Below are 27,775 nucleotides of genomic sequence, written 5' to 3' on the forward strand. Positions count from 1 at the left end.
CTTTAACAAAGGCCTGGGTTGAACATTCACAACTGCCTTTCATTGAGAATTGTTAAGAAGATAGGTCCTGTTGTATATTTCTCTGGTTTTCTATGCCTTAAGTCATTGAAGATTAAGGAAAATTGATAAGACTTGAAGAAGAAGATAAAAGGAAGAAAAAGAAGCAAGAAGGATTGTAACAATCTTCATTTCAGATAAGTGAATACGTTTCATTTAAAGAGATAATTAAATAGGTCTAATTAGTCTTATAAGTCGGTAAATATTAGAATCTGTAGGTACAAGCTTTATTTCCCTTTTGTTTTAGCTTCCCCATTTCAATAAAGCAAGAGATTCCTTTGCGCATGTATGGGTTTCTGTAAACTGAGGCAGTCGATTTTCTAACGGTGCTCGCAGATTCGTTATATTTTTCTAGCGCATCTCACGTTGCGTTTTCCTTTTAGGGCTGCTCTTTCGCTCCTTCGTGTTCCCGTAACATGTTGAGATAGTGGCGGTTTCAGAGTTCATACGGTTCCCTTTCGGAATGTAGCAGGTATTTCTGGAAGTAAGGCAAGTCCTGTTTAACACGGCTAGGTTAGCTCTGTGTTTTAGCGTTACGTTAGTCACGTAATTTGATTGTTTTTGGTTACGCGAGGCAGTTTTTCTCAAAGGGAATCAAACTGCTGCTCTCGCAGTTCCTATTTCCTCGCACAATGTTTGCTTGCTCAATTGTGAAGACAGTGTTACGCAGCTCTGCTGCAGTGTATTGGTGAACAATAGTATCGAGTTTTTATTGGACTCGCTTTTCAGCTTAGAGCATTTAGTTGTATTTGTAACACGTGTGTGTTTAGTAAATAGGAAATAATTCGTTCTTAATAAAAAAAAAACTAGATAGATAGTTAGGTTCTTAGTGAATATAAAGTCTAGGAAACAGCAGCTCCATTGCTTTCCGCTCCAAAGAAGAAAATACTTTATGTAAGCACAGACTTTATTTACCAGCTGCAATCAGTTTCCAGTAGAGACATGTATGGTTAGAGAGACTCCAGATAAAAAGACTTTCAAGTCTGTAAGTTTACAAGTTACCTGAGAGAAGAAAACCCTTAATTAATGAGTAATTGATATTACCTGAGCAATTGCCAGTTCAAGAGAGAAGACAAAGACAATTCTCAGTTACTCAGAACACAAGTAGTCAGTTGATTTGGAGAAAGAACATTAAAAAGAAAGCCTAAAAGACAGAACAATTTAATTTCAATTCTGATCTCACAAAAACCTGTGAGAAACTTTCCTACAAGTGCAGAGTGGGAGAGAGGAAATGGAGTGCTTCCTGTACATTCTCTGACAAACTGGCCTGCCGCCTGCTCCAAAGGCAATACCTCCTCTCTGGCCTCACCAAGAAGAGAGCTCATATCCAAGCCTGCGCCTCGGCGCCATCTAACAACTCGGCTGAACTCTTTAAAATCTGCAAGGAACTGGCCAATCCTGCCGCAGTCTCTACCTCTCCTGTCCCTTCCCAGGCCCTCTGCACGGCACTGGCTTCTCACTTCATCTCTAAAACTCAGGACATCCTGTCATCACTCTCCTCCTCTCCCTCCCTCCCTCCCTCCCTCTACTCCCTGCTCCTCCTCTGGCCCTTCTGCAGCCACCTCTCCTCCCTCCTTCTCTGCCTTTCCCCTGTTCTCGGCAGACAAGGTTTCTAGACAAGTCCGATCTATGAAAGTCTTGTCAAAACAGGTTCACCCCTGTTCCTCCAAAACCATCCAGGACCAAATTGACACCCTGGCTCCTGCCCTGGCTGACCTCTGCAAACACTCCTTCGCCACTGGAGTATTCCCATCTCCCCTGAAGCACTCCCTTGTGCACCCTCTTCTTAAGAAACCCTCTGCTGATTCCTTCTGCCCGGCTAACTATCGCCCAATCTCCATTACCGATTTCCTGGGCAAGCTCCTGGAGAAACTGGCCATCTCCCAGCTTAATCTCTACATTGAATCTGTTGGTTGTCTCCATGACCATCAGTCTTGCTTCAGAGCTGCCAGAAGCCCGGAAACTGCTCTCCTAAACATCTGTGAAGACCTGCTCTCCAACCTCGACTTTAACACCCAGTCTCCTCATCTTGCTTTATCTCTCTTCTGCCTTTGACACCGTCAACCATTCCATCCGGCTAAATTGTCTCATTGATAACCTGGGCATCACCAGACATGCCCTAGCGTGGCTGAATTCCTTCCTCTCTGACCGACCCTCCCAGTTCCAACTTGGGTCCTTCCTCTCCGTTATCTTTTCTCTACCTGTGGTGTCCCCCAGGGGTCTAACCTCTCTCCCTGGCTGTTCAACCAATACCTGGCATTCCTTTCCCACTGCATTGCTGCTCTCTGCCCCAACTTTCAGTGCTAGGCAGATGAAACTCGGCTCATTTCCAGGCTTCCTTCGGCCACCTCTTTTCCATCCCTCATCTCCGACTGTCTGCTATCAAGGAATGGTGTGCCGCCAATGACCTCTGCCTTCATGCCAGTAAAACTGAAATTCTCATTAGCACACCCACTCCCTCCTGTCCTGTAACTTTCTGGCCGGCCTCTCTTGGCCCTCTTCCTGCTCCAACCTGCAAGGCCAAAAACCTTGGTGGCCTTCTTCGACTGCACACTATCTTTCACTCCTCAAATCTCTGATGTCTCTAAGAAGTCACACTACCAGCTGCACTTCCTCAGAGGTATTCTTCCTTTCCTCTCCTTCCCCCAGAAGCTGTCTCCAGAGCTCTGGTTCTCTCTAGGCTGGACTATTGCAACAGCCCCTTCCTAAATCTGCCTGCTTCTACTCTCCGCCCTCTGCAACTCACCCAGAACAGGACTGCAAGATTTGTCCTTGGCCTCAAGCCCAGGTATCATATCTCTCCAGGAATTAAGTCTCTGCACTGGCTCCCAGTGGCTGCGAGGATTAAGTTCAAAACACTCTGCATCATCCACAAGGACTTCTGGGGCCTGTGGCCTCAATACCTTCAACTCTCTCTTCCTAAATATCTTCCTTCTCGAGCTCTTCGCTCATCCACCTCCAACTCTCTCAGAGTCAGTCGCTTCTCCAAGCAACAAGTTGGTGGTAGATCTCCCTCTTCGGCTGGGGCCTCCCTCTGGAACAGCCTCCCTGCCACCCTGAAACTTGAGGAAAACCACCTTCAGTTCCGGAAGCACCTTAAAACCTTCCTCGTTGCTTCCGCTTTCTCTTCCCTCTCCCCTGCTGAATTCCTGGCTGATACTGAGACTGCACTGGTTACCTGGCCCCTTCATATCTCAGGCCCAAGCCCTGCCAGTTGCACGCCTGCACTGCCTCCCTGGCAACCCCTGCACCTGTGGACTGTTTTCTGTATCCCTACAGTGCCCCACCAGCACTTATTTCAGCACTCACCCTGCACTTGCCACCTGCTGGCCGCTCTTATTTATCTTGTTTATTTATTATCCCATGTACTGCACTTTCCCCTCTTCCCCTTCCTCCCCCCGCACTTTTCTTTTCCCCCTCCCCTTGCGCGATCTGAATGACACCTGGCCTAGTAAGATCGTTGTCTGTCGTTCCTCTGTTCCCCCCTCCCTTGCCACGTCCCGCCTTGAAACACCTGTGTATAGGCGCATTATACATGCCATATATCTAGGCAATAGCCGAGGAATCTCAGGAACAGTTATGTATCTTTGGAAAAGTTAGTGGGAGGTGAGTCACAGACAGAAAAAGTTATCTTGTGTTTTTTCTTATTTCATGCAGATATCCATTCCTAAGGAGAAGGAGCCATTGTCTGAGTTTATTATTTTATCCCATTGCCCCTTCCCCCCCGGGGGGTGTTTCGAGTTCAGCTGTAATTCTCAAAGTGGTTGAGCATGAGACACTTTTATAGGTCTGTGGGGTGCAGCAGCTTCCGAGGAACTTTGAAGACAGGACCTGACAGTGGGACACGGGAGAAGTGTGCACGGTTTGTACTTTATTAGTTGGGGTTTAGGGAAGGAGGGGGCGCAACACGGCTGAGAGCGATGCTTTTTATTTTGTCTTCCTCTTCAAAGGGATAAGAGACTCGGAGAGAAGAGTCAAGACACATGCAATGAGGACCTGAAGTAAATTTATTGCATAGACATGCGAGCACAGAGGCTGCAATATGCACATGCAACAGTATATTTTCCGAGTTAAAGCCGTTGTTGTATTGGTGAAATGCCAAAAAAAAATATATATTTTTTTAAGTTTCTTTGGGCTTGATGAATAGGTAGAAGCTCTAAGGAGCATACACCATTACTTTTCATAGGTTGGTCATATTTTCAATATGTGTGAAAAGGAGAAGACTGCCGGCTCTGAACACTTTTGAATTCCAAATAACGTTCATCTCCCATTTCATCGTGCCAAACAAGACACATTGATGAACTATAGATTTCTCGATTCCCCTGCTCCTGCAGGGATTTCTAACAAATACGTGTGACAGAATATGAATTATTTCGTAATATTTCTGATTTTATCAATCATTTATATTCCGACAAATGTCAAATATTGGATTCATGTTGAAAGCGTTTAAAATGCAATTAGGCACGGTTACAACTTTATGTTTTTTTTCTTTGAATTGGGAAACCATGGTCCTAGCATTGTGAGTCACAAACAGCCCTAAGAGGCCAGATTGTTCAATCTTTCATTACTGGGCATCTGTTCGGATTTATTGCGTCAAGTCAAGAGGTAATGCTTTGAGTGAATTCCGGGAATTTGGAAAACAGGACTCTGACCAGATTCTGACTTGATTCCCATCAGTACATAGCACCATATTCGAGTCCTCGCTGGAATATATGTATTGAGAATATCCTGTTCAACGTGGGTGGGAACATCCCATTCTACAAGTACTTTTCACAGAGGTCTCCAATGAGAAACTAGATGAGTCTGTTGGATACAGATAACAAAATAAAACCTTCACCAGGTGCCCCCTAATCTATTAGAATTCCCCACCCCCATTTGATCATGTATGCAGGGCTAAAACAGGAACTGAGCTGGTCAGAGGGTTCACTGGAGAGCTAACAAACTTGCATTGCAAAAGCTATGCTAGAAAACCAATGATTTCCTATACACTAAAAGCTTTTATACTTCTCTTGTATTAATGGGGCATCAGCCATTCTTCATCAATACTTTACATTGGTTCTCTCCTTTGTGTTGCACATCTACTGTATAAGAATCCCATTGCAATTTAAACAACAATTTTTCTATTTCTTTTTATTTAAAAACAGAAGTGCTCCATTTGGGCCCAGGACATGTAAGTGCAATTAATTTGTAGTCCCTTTAAATAATGCAAACAAAATATTCTTCTGTACGTACGTAGTGGTAGCCAGTCCTTTGACTTTCACTATACTGTTCCAGTGTAGCAAGGCACAATTTTAGTTGACTTCAGAAAGTTAAATGTAACCAAATGCTTTCAACATTCCTCATTAGTGCAGAGAAATGTTACTGTGTGTGGAAATCTGTCCCTTTTGTTGGGTGCTATCTCTCAGATCAGCAGGTAACTGCACACATCGTAAAAGTGCACCCTTTTCGTGGTAGCTGAAGGAAAAAAAGAATTCATGAAGTGAGGCACTACTCAGGCTTCTCTCACTTTAGAATCAGGCAGTCTCTTTTGCTCTTATTATCCTCTACAGGACAATAAACTAGGAATTATAGTAGCATATAATGCATGAAGACACAAAATTATGTAACGAGTATTAAAGAAGTGATGGGAATAGAGCAAACCAGTGAAAGGCACATGCTGCAGAGGATAGTACATCAAATGTATTCCTCAGACTGAATAAATGTACAAAACCAGAAGCATTATCATGAGCATCTCTCATTTCCACAGATCGCACATAACGTCAAGATGTCGCTAGAAGAACCCATTTCTAAACAAGAGGTCCAACTGACCAGAACGTTTTCCCCCAAATCATAAGGCCCTGAGCCTGATGGCTTTACAGCTAGCATTTATAAGAGGTTCAGCTTCAAATGATCTGGCCTCCTCTTTAATTGCTTTCTTTCGTCAGGCTCTATTACCAAGTCCAGGACAACATCTATGTTAAAGTCAACTTTCAAACCAAGGTCCCCCAGAATTGCTCTTCTTACTACTAGAAATAATTGTTAAATTTTAATGCTAAAAGATGTTCTGAGATTATTGCCCATCGTTTGGAATCCCTAATGTCACTTCAGTACTTTCAGACCAAGCAGGTCTGGATGTATTAAAGTAGTAGGCACACCTTTGACAGCACTTGTAGAGCGATTAATGTGATGGCCCATGCTGGCCAGTACCATATTCCAGTTTTCTTTTCAGCTCTTGACGCAGAGAAAGCATCTTATTGATCAAGTGGACAACTTTAAAATTAACCCCAAATAAATTCAGATTTGGCCTGAAGTTTTCCAAGTATACCCTGTCTAATGAATAGTCTCGGGTAGGGGTGTACCGAACTTCGGCTTCGAGTAAGCATTCGGCCGAATTCGGGCTGAAAAAAAGCTATTCGCTCCGGCCGAATAGTTTCTTGCTAATTCTCATTTGAATACAATGCAACATGAACTCAGAAAGGCAAATATAGACTTCAGTTTGCAAAACTGATTAGAATTAGACCAGACAAATTGCTATTACACAGCTGAAAAATATCTTATATTGTAATCTGCTTTTAGGGGCATGTTTTGTTACAGAATCTTAGAAAAAATAGGTGCTAATCTTTTATACTTAGCCTGCAACAATACAGGAACATCTTTTCTTTTGGCAAATAATTATATGCAATGTGCACTTTAAGTTGGAAAAAACGGAAAGAAATGTGCACAAATACGTTCCTGTCATGTCACTTCCCATTGGGTACGTCATAGTCCCCCCCCCTTTCTTTTTTAAGGGCTTGAGTCATGAGTTTAACATTATCTGATATTTTATCATGAATTCTAAGTTGCATATGTTTGTGTATTGGCGAGAAAGAGTGGCTAGGATAAGTGAAAAGCGAGCAGCATTTATTTGGGTGGGGTGAATAGTTGTGAGATGGATTTCACATTCAGATTTCCTCTTGACTTGTGTCCTGCATGAACCATTTTATAAATTTCGATTTGAACTGTTTCGAAACTCGACCGCATCGACTTTGCAATTGGATAGAGAATGCAATGCATCTGACTCACAAAGGCAGTCCTTTTGCATTTGTGAAGCCTCCTACTTTAACTGGCACTGAATATGCAACATTCTTCGGTACATTTGGTCCCTTCATTCTGGTTAAATCTGCTTTATTTCTGGCTTTTATACTTTAAATAAAGATGCTACATTAATTACAATGAAGAGAAATAAAAGTATAGAATGCATTTAAAATGGTGCTTTGTTTTTTAATAAGTGTGCTTTTTGAAGTTTGTAACATGATTTATTAAATAAAGCAACAATTTGGCTTCAGCCGAATAGTTCACAAACTATTTGATATTCGGCCAAATACTAAATATGCTATTCAGTACAGCCCTAGTCTCGGGTCAAGAAAATTAAACTAAATAATCACTATTCTCAATCAGTGCAGTGATCCCCTGGGACCAGTCCGAGTGGCCCTCTTTCAACCCTTATCTTTGCATTATGTATGAAGTCACAACAAAAATCTAGGAGAACAGCAATTTCCTAGGAATAGGGCTAAGAGGACAGACTCACAAGTTGTTGCTATTTGTAAAGGATGTGCTTTCCATAATGAAAGACCAGGATCATTCCTTAGAGGAAGTGATTTATTTTATTCAGCCCACAGGCATCTAGGCACCAGTTGCATTAACATGTACATAAACAGTATTCAGCGGAACGGCCTGCAGGCATTCATGATTTTTGTGGTGTGAGCAGCAGCAGAAGCAATGGAATTCACGTGACGCGAGAGTGAGGTGTCTAGGTGGACTCCTAAGGTCTTTAGAGTTGACGAGACCAGTGTAGAGATGCCATCGATGAAGACGATCTAGCAATGGTCAAGGATTGTTAGCATGGTTGGGGATCCCGCAAGGAGGATCTGTCTTTCCGTCGTTCAGGCAAAGTCAGTGTGAGGCCATCCAGACCTGGCCAATAGTGTGGTAGATTTCGAGTAGTGTGGTGGAGTCCTTGGAGAGGACGAGAAGGATTTGGGTGTCAATGGTGTAGTTTGTGTAGGAAATGTTGCAGGAGTCCAGGAGGTCAAAGAGGCTTAGTGAAGATGTTGCAGAGTGTCGGGCAGATGCACAAGCCTTGTGGAATCCCGCAAGAGATTGGGGTGGGTGTTCACTTTATCTGCAAAAACTCTGATGGATTCTGCTAGGAAGAAGCTGATCCAGTTGGTGGCTTCTGGTGAGAAGTTGGCTGCCATGGGAAGAAGGTGGCATAGGATATTGTGATTGACAAGATCAAATGCTGCTGAGAGGTCTAGGGGGAGAAGGAGCACAGGCTTTCCTGCATCTGTGATTTTGTCAGTTGGATCTTAAGGTCCAGCAGTGTAGATTCTGTGCCATGACATGGGCGTAATATGACAGTAGTTGGTGGGTCAAGGGAGGTTTTATTTTTAGGAGTGGTAGAACCCAGGCTTCCTTTAGTCATGCAGGAGAACAAGGCACTATTGAATTAGGTGATCAAAAGGTGGGAAGGCTTCTGAGCAGTCCTTAATGATTGTGGTTGGGCATGGCTCGCCTTTGCACCTGGATGGTTTCAAGCCTTTTAGGAAGGCAGTAACATCAGCTTCAGTGACTTGTCTGAAATGGAATGGCAAGGAGTCCTGCGGGAAGGCAGGCGTGGAATTGATTGCAGGGGTGGTGAGCTTGTGCTGATTGAGTTCTGTTTGATTTTTTACATAGATGTTGGACATTTTACCTAGCAGGGCGTTCTGAATGTTACTGCACCAGGTTTTGTCTTTGTTGAGGTTTCGAGGGTGGGGCAGATGGAGATCCGAGTTCTTTGAGGATGTTAAAGAGCTCTTGCGTGTTTGACTTGGCATTTGCAATTCTGGTTATAAACTGCTTTTTTTGTTAGAAGGATTGCCTGTTTGTAATCTTTTGCACCTATGGGGAAGTTGGATTTAGAGGTGGGTGAAGGAGTTTTTCTCCATTTGGTTTCAACCTCGTGTTTTTTGGAATGGAGTACTTTGAGATCGGGGGGGGGGGTAAACCACGCATTAAGGTGAATGGTAGGTTTAGTTTTGCGGGGTGCCATGGGGGCGATGATATCAACAGCATTTGTGATTTTGTGGTAGTAGTGCACAAGGGTGACTGGGTTGGTGCTTAGCAGGAAGGTAGGCTGTAGACTACCTAGTAGAAGTAGGATTTTCTCTTTGGTTAGGTTTCCGGAGGTTCCAGAGATGGTGGGGGGTAAAGGAAGAGTGGTTTGTGGCAGTAAAATGGTAGTGGGGATGGAGAATAAGTTAATGTGGTGGTCTGTCCATGGGGCAGGCAAGTTGGAAGAAACAGACTTGGCAGTTGAGATCAAAGCCAGTCCAGAGTGCAGCCTTTAGAGTGGGTGGGTGGGCGAGGTGATCATTTGAATGAACCCTAGGGTGTTGAGGGACCGCATTATGGTCTCCTTTGCCATTCAGCCCTAGATTGAGGTGTTGCCTAAAAGGATGATTTTTGAGGTCAGCTTAATTTTTGCATTGAGGACATGTAAGAGATCCTCTTCGAAGGAGAGGCGTGCTCAGTAAATGATATACATGGTGATAGTGGAGGAACGAGAGTGTGATAATTTGAGTGAGAGCAGGTCACAGTTGGGTATTTAGGGGGAACGGACCAGTCTATTTAAGACCGTCTTTGGTGATTAGAGCTACCACTTCACCTCTGGCATTGAGGCGGTCATACCAGTGGATGGTGAAACCAGATGAGATGGCAATAGAGAGGGCGGGGCTGGAGGCCTCGTGCAGCCATGTTTCTGTGATGGCGAGGAGGGACAGAATATATATATATATATATACACACACACACACACACACACACACACACACACACACACACACACACACACACAATGGGTGTGCTAGGACACACACAATGGGTGTGCTCGGACGTATCTTGCATTAACCAGAGCACAGAGTAGATTGGGGGCCGGAGAGTTACTAGTGTCAGGGTGGCTAGATTCTCTTTCGTATAGGTGACGCCGAGAAGAGAACTTAGCAGGTTGGCAGTTATCTTTGCCGGTATGCAGGTGGTTCAGGGCATTATCACGGGCAATAGCAAGTGGACTGGACCAAGGGGTGGGTTTGTTGTTACTGTGGGTCCTGCTGAGGTCAGGTGAGGGGATGATGTCACATTCGGTAAAGCAGTTGCAAGGTTTGGGGGTGGCCATGGTATTTGTTACGCTCACCTGGTATCCACAGGGACACCACCCAGCTGGGTTACTCGCTGGTATGCTTCTCAGCTTTGCCCGGAAGTGGTCTGCGGGGAAGGTTCTGCCTTGTGGTAAAATTAGGCGTGCTCTCCGTCCTGCCTTCTTTGCAGGGGCGCATTGTCTTTCATGTGAGAGTGTGGTCCAGTTACTTCACTGACGCCGGCCCGTTTGATATTGTTCAGGTAGGTCTTATTGCTGTTCTTTAATTTTGTTGCTATCCTGCATGCCTTTCTTTGTTTAAAATGTCTTTTTTCTCCCTTAAGTATGCAGAGATTCAGCACGGCGAACTGGCTTGGTTGAGCCCCGCTGGTAAATGATGGTGCATTAAGAGCGCTATGATGCGGTAAGTAAGCGCTATGCGCAGCGCTGCAAAGTCTTGCCTTTGCTAACCTATGTTTTCCTTCCTTGTAGGTCGCTGTGTTCTTCAGCGCGAGTGGAGTGTCCGGAATGGTGCCAGCCGAGAGGCGACCAGCCAGGTAAGCCTTTTGAGCAGTTCGTAATTTATAAATGTCTCTACAGCTTTCTTCAATGTTGCCTCTTTCAGGTCGTTCTATCTGGGAGGCGTGCAGATTCGAGGAAGCTGTTCTCAGTAGCTGCGAGTGTTTAAAGATGAAGACTGCAGGTAAGATGCTGCTGCTAATGATGTTCCTTTTGTCTCCTTGCAGGTTCTGCTTCTCCGAGGTTCGAGGGAATAGCTGGACACGGTGACGTCACGTTGCAAGCTGCAAAGTAACACGAAGCATGTTCTGCAGTCAGGGTGTGGTTTATATAGCCCAGGTAAAGTAGTACCAGGGAAAGTAGTTCCAGGCCTGCCACACCCAAAACACTAGACCGCATAGCTTGGTTCTTAGGAACCAAGCTATGTATGTGCCGCCATGTTTGCTGACAATACAATAAAGTAGGTCCCAAGCACATTGTTGTTCATGGTGTATGAGCCTGGCGCCATAGGTGCCAGGACTGGCCCCATGAGGGCTTTTGAAGAGGATGCCAGGATCTAGAGGCCAGAGTCCTGAATCCACCTGGCCAATGGGTTTGGCAGAGGGGCTTTTGGGCGAGGGTCGCGACAGTATTCCTGGCAGGGAATGTCATGTGCGAGTTTGGAGAACTCTGCCAGTCTCCATTAGGTTGCAGGGATGGAGCAGCAGAGATGTGTGGGGTCCTGTCATGCTGATGGCATTGGGGAGGTGGAGTGTGCCGATTGATGCCTCTGTACCTGCCCGCTGTGTGCTCCGAGTGGTCTGGCTTTGTGGAGGCAATGTGCGCTCACACAGTCTGGTGTTCCTGTAACTGGAAGCAGCTGGTAAGGTACAGCGAGGCACTTAGCCTGGGGAGCCCAGTAGTGAGATGACTGGGGCACAGATTTGGGGTATGTGAAATACAGAGGGAGATAGTGGTGCTATATCTCAAGTAGGATGGGTACATAGAGCATATTAGAGGAGGGGATGGGAGGGCTGGAAGGAGGAAGAGCAAAGGAGGGACAGCAGAGTGGTCTGGCACAAGGGCAGGCAGAAGGGTGGTAGCAGTGTAACCCGCAACAATTCAATGCAAATACCTTGGAGATGACAAAGGCCCAGACAGGCCAAGACAGGCCCAGACAGGGGTCTGCATGGCCCTTAGTGGAGGCACTTTGTGAGGAGCTGCCGTGGCCTTCCGGCTCCTCGAACCTGGGGCTAAAGATTTTCTCGGCAGCCAATCCATGGGAATCCGAGGCAGGACAATAGTTTTGCAGGACCCAAGCCTCTTCGATGCAATCACAGCAGCCATGTTTGCTTGGAGGTTTTGCTCTGTAGTTGAGGGGGGGGCTGAATTCAATTGCATTACTGGTATAGTTACAGCATTTAGCCAAATGGGCCATACCTTCATGTGGCCCTCGACAGAGACCATTGCAGCATTTATGTCATGCACTTACCTTGTTCAGCGCCCGGGCAGCCGGCACGCCTTCCGCCTTGCTCCAGGGCTGGGGCGCGTTCACGCTGCGGGCGCACCCCTGGAGGTTCAGGTTGGCGGCACTGGGAGTTGCCATGGCATTTGCGGGCATCCCGGCGGCATGCCCCCATGGCTTGCGCTGCGCGAAGAAAGCGATCACGTATATGGGGCGAAGCCTTCCCCCTTCCACATAACGCGATTCCTCTTCATGCAGCCTCTGCTGCACAAGGCTGTCCCGTGATCCTCCTCACGCGCTCACGTGACATCTAGCCGGAAGTACAAAGAGACGCCAAGCACGCCACTATGTGCTTCTCAGCCGTTTTCTGCAGCGTTTGTCGTTCCTTCTTGCTTCTGGTTTGTTTCCTGGATTCTAGGATTTGCCACTTTCTTTGGATTGATACTCTGAACTGTCTTGACCCTGGATTTTGGACATTGGATTGCTTTGATTCTTGCATTTTGGATTCTGGTACCTGGACATTTACCCTGCTCTGGCCCTACCTCTGAAAAACCCCGTTCCCCTTCAGGATACCCTCCATTCCCTTCTACCCTATGGTGACGTCCCGTTGCTGTCTTGTTAAAGTAACAACCCTGTTGCTTCAATTTTGTCTCCATCATGACATCTCAGACACAAGGAGGGAACAACTGACATCTATTGGTAGGTGCCTCTACAATTCCTACTTCTGGGTTTATAGACTAATTGTTTGACCTTAATTTGCCCGTTTTATCCTTACAGTCACCGGGGACCCGGAGTTTGCTGTTGCTGCTATCTGTGGCCTCAATAACCGGTCAGCGGGTCTGTTTTCTCCCTGACTGGTGCTTGGGAACGGAGGTATTTTAAGCTACGTCGATCTCAGTTGCCTGACAATTTAACCCAACAGGATTGAGGAGTCTTAGTCTTGTCTCGGGTTTAAAGTTAACTTTGGGAAGTCAAAGGTACTTAATATTTCAGAAGCAAGCAATATAATCAATGACTTGAAATATGGACTCCCTTTTGGACAGAAGCAACAACCTCTACAATACAACAAACATGTGTTTCTAAACTTAGAACATGATTTATAGATAGATCTCTACAGATGGAATAAACTGAAGATATTATGCTGGAGGTAACTGTATGCGCTACAGGTAATCACAATGGAACTACCTCCCATTGGTTTCACTCAATGAACCAAAACTAAAATTACATGATTTCTATTGGGCCCAACGAAAACCTAAAATATTCAGAAAAAATGTGCATCAAGTCCAATGAGAAGGGATTTCTAGAGGTGCCCGATATTGGGGTTTGGGAATTATGTAGCTTTGGCGCAACAGTGAAAAATAAAATAGCTGTGTAGCACACAGGAGAGAAAGTTATGGGTCCAAATGAAGGGGGGAAATAGACTTGCGGGTGGCGTCATCGAGAGCTTTTTGACTCAAACGAATTAGCCCTGGGTCATCTGCACTAGGGACTAATGTAGTCCTTGTCACGATACTCAAAAAATAGGATTCCGCAATTCAGGAATATAAAATAGACTTTACAACCTTGTATGCTTTCCCCAGTATTTGGAAATAATCTTTTGCCATGTCTGTTAAATTCATGCCCTGGACGCTGTGGAAGAGGAGGATTATGCCAAATGAATGCTGTACAAGAGGGTATCACAAGTATAGGAATCCGAAAAAGGTGGCTTAATCTACAAGAGTCTGAAAGATTTCATTATATCCAATTGAGCTATTGGATCATGCAAAGTGATGTCAAAAAAAGGGAGGAGCCTCTCACTGGTCTTGAAACAAAGAAGCAAAGTCTTTCAAAATATGTATTTTATCATGTCTACAAAATGCTCGATTCAGAAAAACTACTGTAGGCGCTAAAATAGGAACAGGAATTTCATCAATACATTTCTCAAAATGTGTGCACACACATGTCCAGAGCAAGGAAGACTGAGGTCTTCAAATTAAACTAATTGCATATTAATTATATCAACAATGGTACATGACCCCAAAGTCTGGTTTGGCCTAAGCAGGTGATAAAACATCCTCTGGTAGCCTAGAGGAAAGACACCCGGAGATGTGGAGAATTCAACTCTGCCAAAATGTGTGGTATCTTTGGAGGCGCACTTTTCCCAGAGGCAGGAGGAGCATTATTAGACACGCACCAAAGAACACAAAAGGTTACCTCAAAACTGCAGCGGTTGAGGGGAAAGTGTAAATGTAGGCTCAAATCTCTCCACAGCCTACCTTTATATCCATAGTAGTAAACCCACATTTTACGTGGTACCTGCAGTGTCGTGGTCCAGCCACCTTCTGATGGCCATGGGAGGGTATGGCTGCACAAGGAACAACGGTTATCCTCACTGGTGGTCAAATGGCAAAAGAAACACATTAAATAACTAAACGAAATCTGGAGTCTCTTTCAGAAACCAGATGTAACCAATTGTCTGAGAATAGGCTGTCAGAGAAACAAGGGACACGAGTTACTATGGATCGAAAGACTTATTTAATAAACTTTAAGACTTATCTCTGCAACCTGGAAACACAGTAATGCAAAATTTCAACAGTTCGAATATAATTTTTGCGCCATTAAAATAAGACGTCATAGCTTTTCCTAGCAGGTTGGAGACGCAAACGCCAGAAAAATGTCGTTCATGGGAAAGTATACACAGGGCAGCTTTGAAAATTAATGAAAACATGCCCTGTGATAATCTTTATACCTATATAAAATTGTAGAATATTAGGTGAAACAACTCCCACCAAAAATTGCAAAGATTTATTAGAAGGACTAAACAACATCGTACAAACTTGGAATGCCATGTTCTGTGTCATATATGGAATCTGCCTATGCAATTTTCAAAAGCGTAACAAATGTAAAAAGGTGCATTTTTGTGTCATAACTGATTTTGGCAAAAGTAACTGTGGGATGGCTCTGTGCCTCATAAAAAAACACCCTATAAAACCGAGTCCCCTCCTTCAGTCCAGTCTGCTTACAGGGAGGAGGCGACATTAGAGGCTGACCTATCCGATTCTTAGGAGGTAGGTCTAGCTTAGTTCTGCCCCAGAGTAAAATCATGTGATGTCATGCTCCTTATATAAAGGGGAGGCATGGGGAGCTCTGGACACACCCTCTGACTTTTCCAGCTCCTGCGCATACAGAGATCCAGACATTCCAGTTTCACCCTGCAAGATTCCAGATTTCACTGGCAGGACAGGGGTAGCTGATGCAGACCCTCCTATCCAGGCAGAACCACCCTGCAGAGAACTCAAGCCCTACAAATATCCCCATAATCCAGGGAGAAAGGGGGAAAGGTAGCCATCCTCATTGGGATTTTCCAGTGCTACCTGCCCTGCCCCGCTACCTGCTTTATCTAGATGATGCACCTCGCTGTCTACTGAGATCAGACCCTGGTTGCCAGCTGTAACCCCTTCTAGGAGAGCCCACCGCTGTGTACCGTGACCAGATCCTTGTCCCGCTGTTCAGAAACACGGTTGGCTGTCCCAAATACCCAATGCAAAAGTTTATTGTGAGTATAACCCCTTACCCATAGCAAAACATAGCATATCGCATTTTGATACCTTGCCATTTGTTCCACCCTATAAGTAATCCCAGTCAATTGTTCAAAGGTCAGAATCCTCTGTGCATTCTGTTTTTGTCATAGTTGGAATAAACTAATTAATTCCCACATAAAGAGACACACTGCGTGTGGGGGAGTTAAGACTGCCGCTCAGCCTTTTTCACGGGTGGCGTTCCTCTTTTTATAGCCATTAAAATATAGTTTCAGTAAAACTTGTCATGTCCTTTTCAAACCGATTTTCCCTGTTCAACTGATTCCCGTTTCAAAACCGATTTTCCTTCCCCTTTAAGAATCTCATACTGTCCTCCCTTCAGTTACCCTTCCATTTTCTTATTATACCTGCGATGTGCATTTGTCCCTTAGTGTCAAACCGCATTCCGATTTTTCAAGCTGCTTTGACATTTTGACCCCGTGAAAATAAGAAAATGCAATTTCTCCATGTGGAATTTGGCTTCACTGTGTTTTTCCTTGCCAACTCGATTTTCTGAACTGTATGCCCGTTGTTAGTACATTGCCATGTAGTTTGCTAGTGTTCTTACATCTTTGATACTGCTATACTCATTTCTACCTCATTCATTCAACCGCACATGTAAAACAAGTATTTAGTCATTCTGAGTGCTACTTTGCTCAATTTTCAAAGGTTTTCAATCCGATTTTGCATCCCATTAAGAGGTGGAAGGTCGTATTTCAATTCGGTTTAATGCTTAGTATAGCCGACTCGCTGCTACTCCTTTCCACCCACACAAAATTCGGTTAACAGGGGTATGAGGGAGCATTGCAGGGAGGAAATAATGTGGTTCTATCAGAAAACACTGCCCAAAAATAATCTTGCCTGTACTCACTTGTGCATTATAGATCTGATGTTAGAAGGTCAAACTAAGGGCGTTCTATCATTTGACATTGTTATTCATCACACTGGTGATTGCTGCCCCATATTAAATGTGTGATTTTCTTTGAAATTTAAAAATAAATATTGTATTATTACACACCAGCCTGGTTCATGGTCCATCGTGACCCGGGGTGTTTGTGAGACGGGTTGGGTGCCTTCTCAAATTGAATTCATAATAAATCAAATAAAATATTTTGATTGTGCGCTGCCTGGTCTGGAGTGTGACGCCCCTTTAGAATCCTTAACAAACGCCTATCTAATCCTAAATCTAAGATGTGAGTAAGCTACGACCATCAAAATAATAACACTGTCCTAGTAGTCTTGTCAAAATAAAAGGGCCTATACTTATAAACCTATTGCCAATCCTTACTTCTAAATACAAATGGTGTGGGAAACAATGTTATACAAAAGGAAAAAAGTGTTCAAGAAATGATATGTCAGGATAGTTGAGCCGTTAGCTTCCCTTCCCTGCGTTTTCTGCACGGGACAAGTCGGCACACGCTCTGGCTCTCTAGCACAAGGATGCAGTTCAAAACCTCAGTATCAGGGCCTATGCCAAAGTCTATTCGCCATTCAAAGTCTCTCATTGGAAACGGCCAGATGTGACAAACATACATTCAAAGTTCCTTTCTTTTCAGGATGTCATTTGTACAACTTCTAGGGGGATTACTGTTCACCCAGAGTCCCCCTCTGCCAGGCTCAGACCCACTTTAACACAATAAAGTTCCTCTCTTCTTAAGATTTCACATATACAACTTCCCGGGTGTGTCTCAATCTAGTTACGGTTCAAAAACTTAAATTCTTCTTGATATGATAGTTTATTTGTATCGCACTCATACACAAGTCTTTGAGAGCGCGACAAGGCAAGGGAGGGGGAACAGGCGAGAACACAACGATCTTACTAAGCCCAGTGACATTGAGAACGTGCAAGTGCATGGGAAAAGGTGGAAGTGCATGGAAGGGGGAGAATGCGGAGCAGAGGAGAAAAGATAAATAATAATAAATACAAATAAATAGAAATGGAGGCAATAAACAGTGGTAGTGCAGCCAGCAAGTGGCAAGTGCAGTGTTTACGGCAGCAGAACTGAGTAAATCCGATAAGTGCAGAAAATGAAGAAAAGGTGGGAGGGGGGACTGTATGGGTACAGATACAGAAACAGTCCCCAGTGCAAGGGGTGGCCAGGAGGCAGTACAGGAGGGTGGCTGGGTGAGCAGGTATTTGGGACCAGGGGACAGAGGGTGGCCTGGTGCACAGTGCCAAGAGAGCAGATCAGCAGGGGAGAGGTGGAGCAAAGGCAGAAGCAAAGAGGAAGGTCTTGAGGTGCTTCCGGAACCGCAGATGGTTTTCAAGTTTTAGAGTGGCAAGGAGGCTGTTCCAGAGGGAAGCCACAGCCGAAGACAGATCTACCCACAGCTTGTTTCTTTGAAAAATGACTGACCCTGGGGCATTTAGAGGTAGAGGAGCGAAGAGCTCGAGAGGGGAGGTATTTGTGGCGGGATAGCTGAAGGTATTTTGGACCCAGGCCCCAGAACGCCTTGTGGACAATGCAGAGGGTTTTCAAATTAATCCTTGCATGCACAGGGAGCCAATTGAGAGATTTCAGAGCTGGAGAGGTACAATCCCAGGGCTTGAGGCCAAGGACAAGTCTCGCAGTCCTGTTCTGGTTAAGTTGTAGAAGGCGGAGTGTAGAGGCAGGTAGATTTAGAAAGAGGCTGTTACAATAGTCCAACCTAGAGAGAACCACAATAGTCTAACCTAGAGAGAACCAGAGCTTGGGAGACAGTGAGCTTCTGGGGGAAGGGGAGGAAAGGCATAGTACTTCTCAGGAGGTAAAGTAGGAAATTTGACTTTTTAGAAACCTCAGAGATGTGGGCGGGAAGGCAAGTGTGGAGTCAAAGATGACCCCAAGGTTTTTGGCCTTGCAGGTGGGGGTAGGAGGAGGGCCAAGAGAGGCCGGCCAGAGAGAGAGGGGAAAGGATGGTGAAGGTGTGCTGATGAGGAGGATCTCAATCTTGCAGGCATTCAGACAAAGATCATTGGCGGCACACCAATCTTGAATGGCAGTTAGGCAATCAGAGATGAGAAAGGGAGAGGAGGTGGGCGAGGGCAGCCTGAAAATGAGTTTTGCTGTCAGCGTAGCAATGGAAATTTGAGCAGAAAATGGCAATGCAGTGGGCCAGAGTTGCCAGGTTTTGGTTGAAAAGCCAGGGCGAGAGGTTAGACTCCTAGGGAACACCACATGTAGAAAAGAAGATAGATGATAGGAAATACCCCAGTTGGACCTTGGAGGATCTATCGGAGAGGAAGGAGATCAGCCAGGCCAGAGTCTGATCAGTGAAACCCAGGTTATCACGGAGACGGTTGAGCAGTATGGTATGGTTGACCGTGTCGAAGGCAGACGAGAGATCGGGTAGGATGAGGACAGAGGGAATGTTAGAGTTAAGGTTGGAGAGCAGATCTTCACGGATGTTCAGGAGAGCAGTTTCCATGCTTCTGGCCGCTCTGAAGCCAGACTGGGGATCATGGAGACAGCCAACAGAATCAGAATGAAGGTTAAGCTGAGAGATGGCCAGCTTTTCCAGGAGTTTTACCAAAAAGGGAGTAATGGAGATTGGACGATAGTTAACTGGACAGGAAGGATCAGCTGTGGGTTTCTTGAGAAGAGGATGCACAAGGGAGTGATTCAGAGGGGAGGGGGAAGGATCCTGGGGCAAAGGAATGGTTGCAAAAATCAGCAAAGGGCTAAAGCGAGGGTGTCAATGTGGTCCTTGATGGTCTTAGAGGAACAGGGATGAACCTGTTTTGACAAGGCTTTCATAGATCAGACTTGTCTAGAGACCTCATCAGGGGAGAAAAGAGGAAAGGAAGAGAAGGCGAGTTGGGGGGTGGTTAAATGGGGATTAGCAAGCACAGACAGAGGGAATAGGCGGGGGAGGGGAATAGAGGGTAGACAGGATGTCTTGGGTTTTTGAGATAAAGTGAGAAGCAAGGGCATTGCAGAGAGCCTGGGAGGCTTGAGGAGGGGTGGAGACTACAGCAGGGTTGGCAAGTTCTTGCAGATTTTAAAGAGTTCAGCCGAGTTGTTAGATACCGCAGACACGAGCTTGAACGTGGACTCTCTTCTTGGTGTGGACAGAGAGTCGGTATTTCCTTTGGAGCAGAAGACAGGCCAGTTTGTCAGAGGATGAACAAGAAGCCCTCCATTTCCTTTCAGCCGTCCTACACTTACGTTTAAGTGTAGCTAGGTTGGAGTCATACCAGGAATTACACTTGGCTTTGGACTTCAAGTGGATCCTCATGACAGGGGCAAGAGCATCAAGAGTATCAGAAATAGAAGAGTAGAGAAGAGACAGGGTTGTGTCCGGGTGTGAGTCAGCCAGGATGGGGAGCGGGGAGAAGGTGACAGCAAAAGCCTCAACTGACACATGTTTCATAGGTCAGATATCTGAGAACGTAGGTGGCAGTGTTGGGGTGATTTTAGCTTGGATGAGAAGAGTGTGAGATGAGAGGAGAGAAGGCTGTGGTCACTCCAGGAGAGAGGAGTGGTCAGAGGGATAGAGAGGGGAGAGGCCAGAGGAGATCAGGACATCAAGTATGTGTCCTGCAGAGTGCGTCGGGCCAGAGGGGAGGATAGAGAGGGAATCGCAAAGGTCACAAAAGAGCAGAGATGAGGTACAGGGAGAATCGAGGTAGATGTTGAGGTCACCACGGAGGAGGGGTTGAGGTCGGGAGGGAGGAGGACAGGTCATCCCACTCAGAAAGGAAAGAGGCGATTTGCCCAGGTGGCCGGTAGAGTGTAGCAACAGTAAGAGTGGCTAGGAGAGATTTAGTGCCTGCATACAAGGCTTTCTAAAGAGTACATCTTAGTGGGAATAATAGCAGGAATCCGCTCAGGAAAGTTTAGGGCTACGCCCCCTGCAGGCCGAGTAGATCTGGGTGCGGAGAGGATCTTGTAGCCATCAGGGAGGAGAGTGTCAAAACTTGTGACAGAGCTGGCCGTGAACCATGTCTCCGTAAGACCAAGGATATCAAGATTCAGTTCTTGCAGGAGGTGGCAGATGTCAGAAGAGTGTTTGACAGCAGAACGAGAGTTCAGAGTGGCAAGATGAAGAAGGTTGCCGGCCTTAAAGACCTTCAGAGGGGCAGGGGTACAAATCAGAGGTACACCTTGTGGAGTTGTGGAAGTATCCTGAAGAGGGGGCAAGGTAGCCAAGGAATGAGAAGAGGGGACAGCAGGAGATGAAAGGAAGTTGATAAGGTGAGGGAAACGCCTATCGAGGAGGAGGAGATTGGCCTGAGGACCTTGGACCATGACAGTGTCATTTAGGTAGACATTTAGGATGACTCTGGAGGAGTCGAATGAAGCCATGAGGACATCCCAGCGAGTGCCACCATTTATGGGAGGAGGAGGAGACAGGACAAAGCACAGAGATTATATGGGGGGTCCACAGATCCGGTGATGGAACAACAAAGAGGATGTCGGTGAGGGTCTGTCTGGAAGAGGCGCTGGTATAGGTTTCAGCGATAGGGAGACCAAGGTTGGAGCCCAAGATATCCTTTTTAAACTACTTCTTTCCAGACTTAGTGAGAAGGGAAGGATAGTTGATAGAGAAGCAGTTGGAATAGATGGGAGAAACAAACAGCGCCATGAGTGGGAAGAGAGGAGTCAGAGGGAGGAGTAAGCAAGTACAGCGGTATAGAGCAGTCACTGGGCTAGCAGGTTTCAATCAATGGTCACAGTGAAATGCAAAAAAACACCCAAGCGTGCCTTTCAAGTTAAATGCAAAATACACCCAAGTTTGACTTTCAAGTTAAATGCAAAATACACCCAAGGGCGCAGTAGTTTTTCTATGTACATCATACTCCATTTGTTACCCTCATCCGGGCTCAAACTCTATTCAAAAATAAGTTCACCACGTTGCCCTCATTCAGGCTCAAACACAACGAAAGCGGGGCTCCCCAGCTTTCTCGGCATTCCTCGATCCGGCTCACACCAATTATACCCTTTGTTGTCAAAGACTTTCGATTGTACGATGCTTTCACGCTCACCTCAGTATGACCACTTTGACTTTTCTTAACAGCCTCTCTCAAGGCCTCTTGGTATTCGTAGTTTATCAAACAAAATGTTCCTTTCACTTTCATGTATTTCACAATAGTCTTGAGGTTTACAGAGATTTTCGAGCAGGTAACTGCATGTTTCTGGACCACTCCGCTACCATGTATTTCTTGCTTGGCAATTGTTACAACATGTCTGTTTCTCTCGCGGTTTCACAGCACACGCAGAGTCTTTCAAAGCATTACTGTATCTTAAATCCTTATTCGCAAACTGGCCTTTTGTGTCACTCTTCACCTCCCTTGCAATGTCTGGCCGTCCAGTTTCTGCATACAGAGTCGTCCTGCTCTTGTGCCACTTTGCTCAGAGTGTGCCCTCGTGCTCTGCCTTTTAACCATGTGGGAAGAGGTAATAGGGGCCAGGTGTGTACGATTACAATTAAGTGCCTGACCCTGCCTGATCTCATTAGTGGGACAACATGAGGGTGGTTGGTGGAAGTCTTGCCTCTGTGTCGTAAGGTGTTTTATAAAATGTCGTTTATTTGGAAGTGTCCCGAAATGGTAGAGGGGTTGTGCGATTGTGGGTAAATGCAAGAAGGGGGATACCTTGTCTCGCCATCAGGTGTCTCTGCCCCACTCCCAGAGGACCTCTTACTCATGTGATCCTCCTGGACTTGTCCACTCACCGGGTCTGCATCCAAAAGGCAATGGATGGGCCCTGGCCACCTGAGCAAAGAATCTCCAGGGTTTGGGCAGTGAAACACCTTCTGGTCTTTCTCACAGCCCAGCCTGACACTGACATGAATGCAGAGTAGTGTGCTGGAAGGCTGGGTACTTACCCCAATCCACATCTTTTGTTATGGGTGTCTGGGTGAAGTGAATAGCCTTGCCTATGAACCTGATTGGCTGCCTGCATGAATGCCCTACTACGTGATTGGCTGACTGAGCCTGGCTCAGCCAGAGTGAATGAGGGACAGATGTTTATAGCTGGGACCTCTCACTTACCAATTTGTTCAGTAGCTGAAGTCGGAGTTAACCAAGCAGAAGCTGCTCCTTGAAGCCCAGCGGAAAGAGAAGCCTGCTACTGCATTTCCTTACTGCAATCTGAACGCTGTTGTATCTCCCAGGGACTGATCCAGAGAGGACCTGCAAAGGAGACCTCTCCCCGAGCTACGAGGGACCATCGTGCAAAGCTGCTACTCTTAATCGAAGTATTCTGCAAGCCAGTCCTGTGTGCCTGCCGTCCAGAGAAGGGGGCTTCGAAGTCCAGAAGAGGAGTGCCAGACATCTCAAGCCAATGAAGTCCACTGTTGTCGCAGAGGTTCTGGAGGTGCGCTTTGTGACTGCTGGAAACCGTTGCTGTCTACCACCCAGTAGAGGGGGGTACCCTGGCATAGTGCTGCTGGACACCCAGAGCTGTGAAAGTTCCTAACTACCTAAGAACATTTGAAAGGACATCCTTGCAGTCACCACTGACCATTTGTTCGGGCCGGAGATAGCCCAGAGTCATTAGGTGCCATGGAAGGTGCGCCAGTGGGTTTTCTGCCACCAGAAGCTATCGAAGTCGCCCCGAGTGTCCATACTTGGTGAGGGTCCGAGGTCCACTCCAATGGTAGAGTCCAGGTTGCCAGAACCCGTCCAGAGGTCCATGCTGCAAGTCGAAAAACCACAGCATTCCGACACAAAAAGTGACCCACACGCACGTCACCGCCAGAAGTCATGAAAGGGTCCCAGGGGTCTTCTCTTCATCCATCAAAACGTTAAGCATACCACAGCAAGTTTTTTCTTCACAGGACTTCTACAGTCGGAGAATGTGTCAACCAACCTGCTGCCATTCCGAAAGACTTTGGTTCCTTTTCATTCTTGATCTCAGCATCCCAGTGGCTCCTTCTTCCAAAGGGAGGTCCATCCTCGGAGGGAATCGCCCAGTAAAGCCGAGAAACTGCCACGACGCCTGCCAAGTCACCAAAGGTACTGTGACGAAGAAGAGCATCTTCTAGCCTCAGGAGTCGTCCAGGGGTCCCAGAATCATCTTGGATCTTATTCTCCTGTGGCCTCTCAGGTACTTTGGGGTGGTAGAACCTTTAGAAATAAAGCATAGCATTATTGAATGATATTGGACTGGACTGTAAAAGACAACACAAGTTACTCCTAACATTTCTATTACAGGTTGACCAGTTGGGGGGGTCCTCAATCAGAATTAGTTGTCTAATCTAAAGAAAGCATTTGTGGCGGCTTTGGGGAAACACTGCACTTAAGAACCTGCCTGCTTCACCTCCTGAAAGCTTAAGCCTGGCTGCCCGCCACGTTTACCAAATTGAGAGCCTTGCTCGGGTTGTTCTGTGCCTTTACCCTACCAGATAGGGGGCAGAAGTACAGATACTCCCTTCCAGTCTTTACAATACTTTTATTAAGCTAGCTATATTCTGTTTGGCAAAGACCAGTAGGAGTTAAAATAGCCTTGCAAATACTTCTACTGTAAAAAACGGCGTTGTCTCCGTGTTTTTCCATAAAGCTTATGTTGGTGTATATAAATCTCAGCGTCCACAATATTTCATTTTGTAGGGGCAAGGTACATCATATTGGCTTGCACGAATGAACACTTGAAAATGGACATATCACATCAAAATGCTTTGATGGAAATTCTAGTTCTGTGACCTGCTAGTTGCATAAAATGAGCTAATATCCCAAACTCCTTGGCATTCTATATGATCTCCCTGTTGCTTTATACAATCTACCTTGAAAGTATGATGTTCACAAACTACAATATTCCACCTATTTTTCTGCCTGCTACTCCATTCACAGTGCTTATTCTCTGACATATTGAATACACAAAGTTAATTCGATGTTTACGCAAAGTATGCAGCGATCGAATTTAAGATTGCATAAGCGGGAGCTAAAAGCAGCTCCTGGGTGACCATCATTAACTAGTAACCAGGAGCTATTACATAGCGTTCCGCAAATCTAACTCCCGCCTAAGATGCAAACATGTAATTTTCTCCATATTTTACAGTTCCATTACACATTAAATTTTATGCAGATTTGTCAAAATTTGTCCAAAACAAACAGAGTTCGAATCACATTAGGTGTGTTTGTTTGGCATCAGTTTGCCTGAGGATCCAAAAGTAGCATCTAGTAATTGTTGGCTTCAAGCTAACCAGGCTCTTCTAGGCTACAAGCAGGAGACAAATATCTCTAAGCTCCCCTCAATTTTGTACCCTATGTGTACAAAAATGTATTGTTGCTCATTTTAAAAAGAACCAACATTAGTTGTCCTTAATCTATGCATGTCCACTTACATATTGTCGCCAGTGACTGTTCCATTTACGGAGAAATCGTGGTGACTGGAGAGGTTATTTTCCCTGGCTGTGGCAATGTGCTGCTTTTCCAAGGCAGAATACATGTGGGTGAACAGCAGCCACCCACTTTTTTCAGATGGTATACTCAACTCCCTCTTGGGTGTTTTTTAGGCCGGCATGCTTGCTCAAGTGTTTGGCTACCAGGATTTCACGGAGGTTGTCATGTTCCCGGTGCAGACGTTTACCCGCAAGATCACATAAAAGCGTCATGTTCCCGGTGCAGACGTTTACCCGCAAGATCACATAAAAGCGTCATCAAAGCACATGTCTGGTATTGAGAATCAGTTTTCCAGGGACTATTTCACTATAGGGTTGTTGGGTTTAAAAAGGTGAGCACCTTTTATTATATTGCAGCATAGTTGTCGGAAAATCAGGTTATTTTTCCAGTGTTCATTTTTTTTGAAAGGCCAATGCTTTTTTGTTGAGAACGCTTTCTTCCAAAGGGAAAGGTCAATTAAACACAATTTGTATATTTCGCGTTTAGATGGCCACATATATCCGCAATAAAATCAAAACAATTGTGAAACCTTTGCAAAAACAGCAGTTAGCTCCAGTAAGAAAAAAAAACATTTTTGCAATGCCTTCCACAGTCAGATACTGTTTTCAAACCCAAATTTTCGGAAAGGCCTTTTGCAAACAATATTTCTACTTATTACATCTGGGAAGACCTGTTCAAGTTCCTGAATTGCAGACTGGTCTCAAATTGCGGCTTCTCGATTTAACCAAAGTGTGTGCTCCCAGCCAAATCCTTTTATCTCACTATGCCTTATTTTCCAAAATTAGGTGTCTCTACAAGGTATTCAGCTTGCATTGTCTGCTACTCCAAAAAAGCATAACTCCTGATATTGCCTATTAACAATGACAATTTACAGGACGTCACAATTTATTTGTCTCCTACCTTACTCATTAAAACCAATTTTTAATGTAACTTCCCATGATACCTTTAAGTATTAAAGACTTATTCTATGAAGATTTTCTCTAATATCACTATTTATGCAAATAAGGGAGGCCAAAACATCTTTTGCTTTTTGACCCTGTTACAACTACTTTGACACTTAGTCGCTCGGATTGGTTACTTGAAATTTAGCCCTGATTTGAAAAAGGCTTTCAGCGAGCCGAAACATGTCATCACTCATGGGCTTAACATTATCATTTAATGTGTGACAATACAACACAATTAAATGGACGTTGAACTGGTGGCGCTGAGTCCTGGATTTTTTCATTTTTCTACTGTACATGTGGTGACGGTTAGGCTTTACCACCGTCTGAGTCCAGAGACCTGTGACACCCATCCCACCCATTCATAGATGGAACTATAATAACATCAGTCTCTCCATTGTCTAACAATTGGGATTATAAGGTGTCGCCCTATAGAGCAGTTTTCTTAAAAGCCAGATTTCACTTTAACATTTAAAACTGTTAAGATGTAATGAGAAAAAAATGAAAAGCCACACTCAATCTATCACTTTACAAAAACAAAACGGATCATGTTTCTTTCAGAGTGTCTGTACTTTAGCAGGCCTCGGTTGAGTGCACCTACACCTTCCTTTATAGTAATTAGATTAATAGTATTTAAAAACCTCAAAACTGAAAGGATAGTAATTATTTCCCTGATACTATACGTTGCCAGAATGCCTGTGTGCCGATTCAACCGATATAATCTACAAACATCCCAAAGGTCTGACGTTTTAATGATTGTAAACCGGCATTCAACCAAAAGAACCAGGATTGTCCAAAGTCCCCGACTCATCACAGTGTTTAGTTTGCAAGAATTCTCTTTGACAAGGACGGGTTGGGCTGAGAGGGGAACGAAGGGGTAAAACCCCCATTACTTACCAGTAATACCTCTCGCCCCAGTCCTCCTTATGACAGGAACTATACACTACACTCACACAGACTGGGAAATGCTTTTGATCATATTTCATAAAAAGAACAAAAAAGTGTTGTGAACAACTATGGCTGTCTCCGAGACGGAACCACCTCGTTGGGAAGTAGTTAGGACATCAGCCGCATTATCCCTGCCCCTTACCTTCCATCTCAACCTTCCCACTCTGGTTCCTTCTCGTATTATCTCCTCTTTTCTTACCCACCACAGTCCCGTATGCCCACTCCCTCGTTGCACCCGTAGCACTTTAACGTCCCATCCCAGCGCTAATACTTTTTACCCAGTACTTGCTTCACCAACCTTCTTGCATGTCTCTTCCAACCCCGTCACTTACTAGCACCGCTTTGTCCTGTTCGGTAACCCGACTCCGCCGTTTCCTTCCAAAGATGTTGCCCATTCTGCTGTTGTTGCAGCTGCTACCTGGCTCCGCATAGCCCCGGGCCCTGCTCCTGTCCCGAATCTGACAGCATTTCCGCCCCGACCCGGCTACGGTGCTAGAGACTGGACAATCTCGCCAGACACAAAAGAAGGACCAACACAGTTGCCAAAGTAGCATGGCCGCCATGTCAGAATGTATGAGCGTGACAAGAATTGGAGCATTTTGTCTGTAGAGTTTAATCTCTCTCAAAGCAATGCAATTACAGTTTTTATTTGTAAATCTGTTACCGGGGAACAAATTGGCATGCATCTAATGGGGAAGCCTCTCAAGCTATTGTATTATTATTTCTAAATTTGTGACGGGAAGTATGCTACTATCATTGAATAGGGGACCCTCTTACTCGTCAAAACAGTGCTGAACTGGGGGCATAGGCCGGTGGGGTCCGAAGGGGCTTCGCTACGCTACCAAT

At 45.3% G+C, this 27,775-nt stretch overlaps 1 protein-coding gene across 1 annotated transcript in view; it reads right to left on the minus strand.

The window, feature by feature from the left end:
- The window catches only part of CHMP6 (charged multivesicular body protein 6), a 262,530-nt gene extending 235,105 nt beyond the window's left edge, over positions 1-27,425 (minus strand). Inside the window, exon 1 of the mRNA XM_069655180.1 lies at positions 27,262-27,425. Coding sequence (XP_069511281.1) covers positions 27,262-27,324 — 63 coding nt within the window. The 5' untranslated portion in view covers positions 27,325-27,425. The remainder of the gene's footprint in view (positions 1-27,261) is intronic.
- Positions 27,426-27,775: the final 350 nt, after the last annotated feature.

The sequence above is a fragment of the Ambystoma mexicanum genome, chromosome 3q (assembly GCF_040938575.1).
Source record: "Ambystoma mexicanum isolate Mex_15411 chromosome 3q, UKY_AmexF1_1, whole genome shotgun sequence".
Taxonomy (NCBI): Eukaryota; Metazoa; Chordata; class Amphibia; order Caudata; family Ambystomatidae; genus Ambystoma; species Ambystoma mexicanum.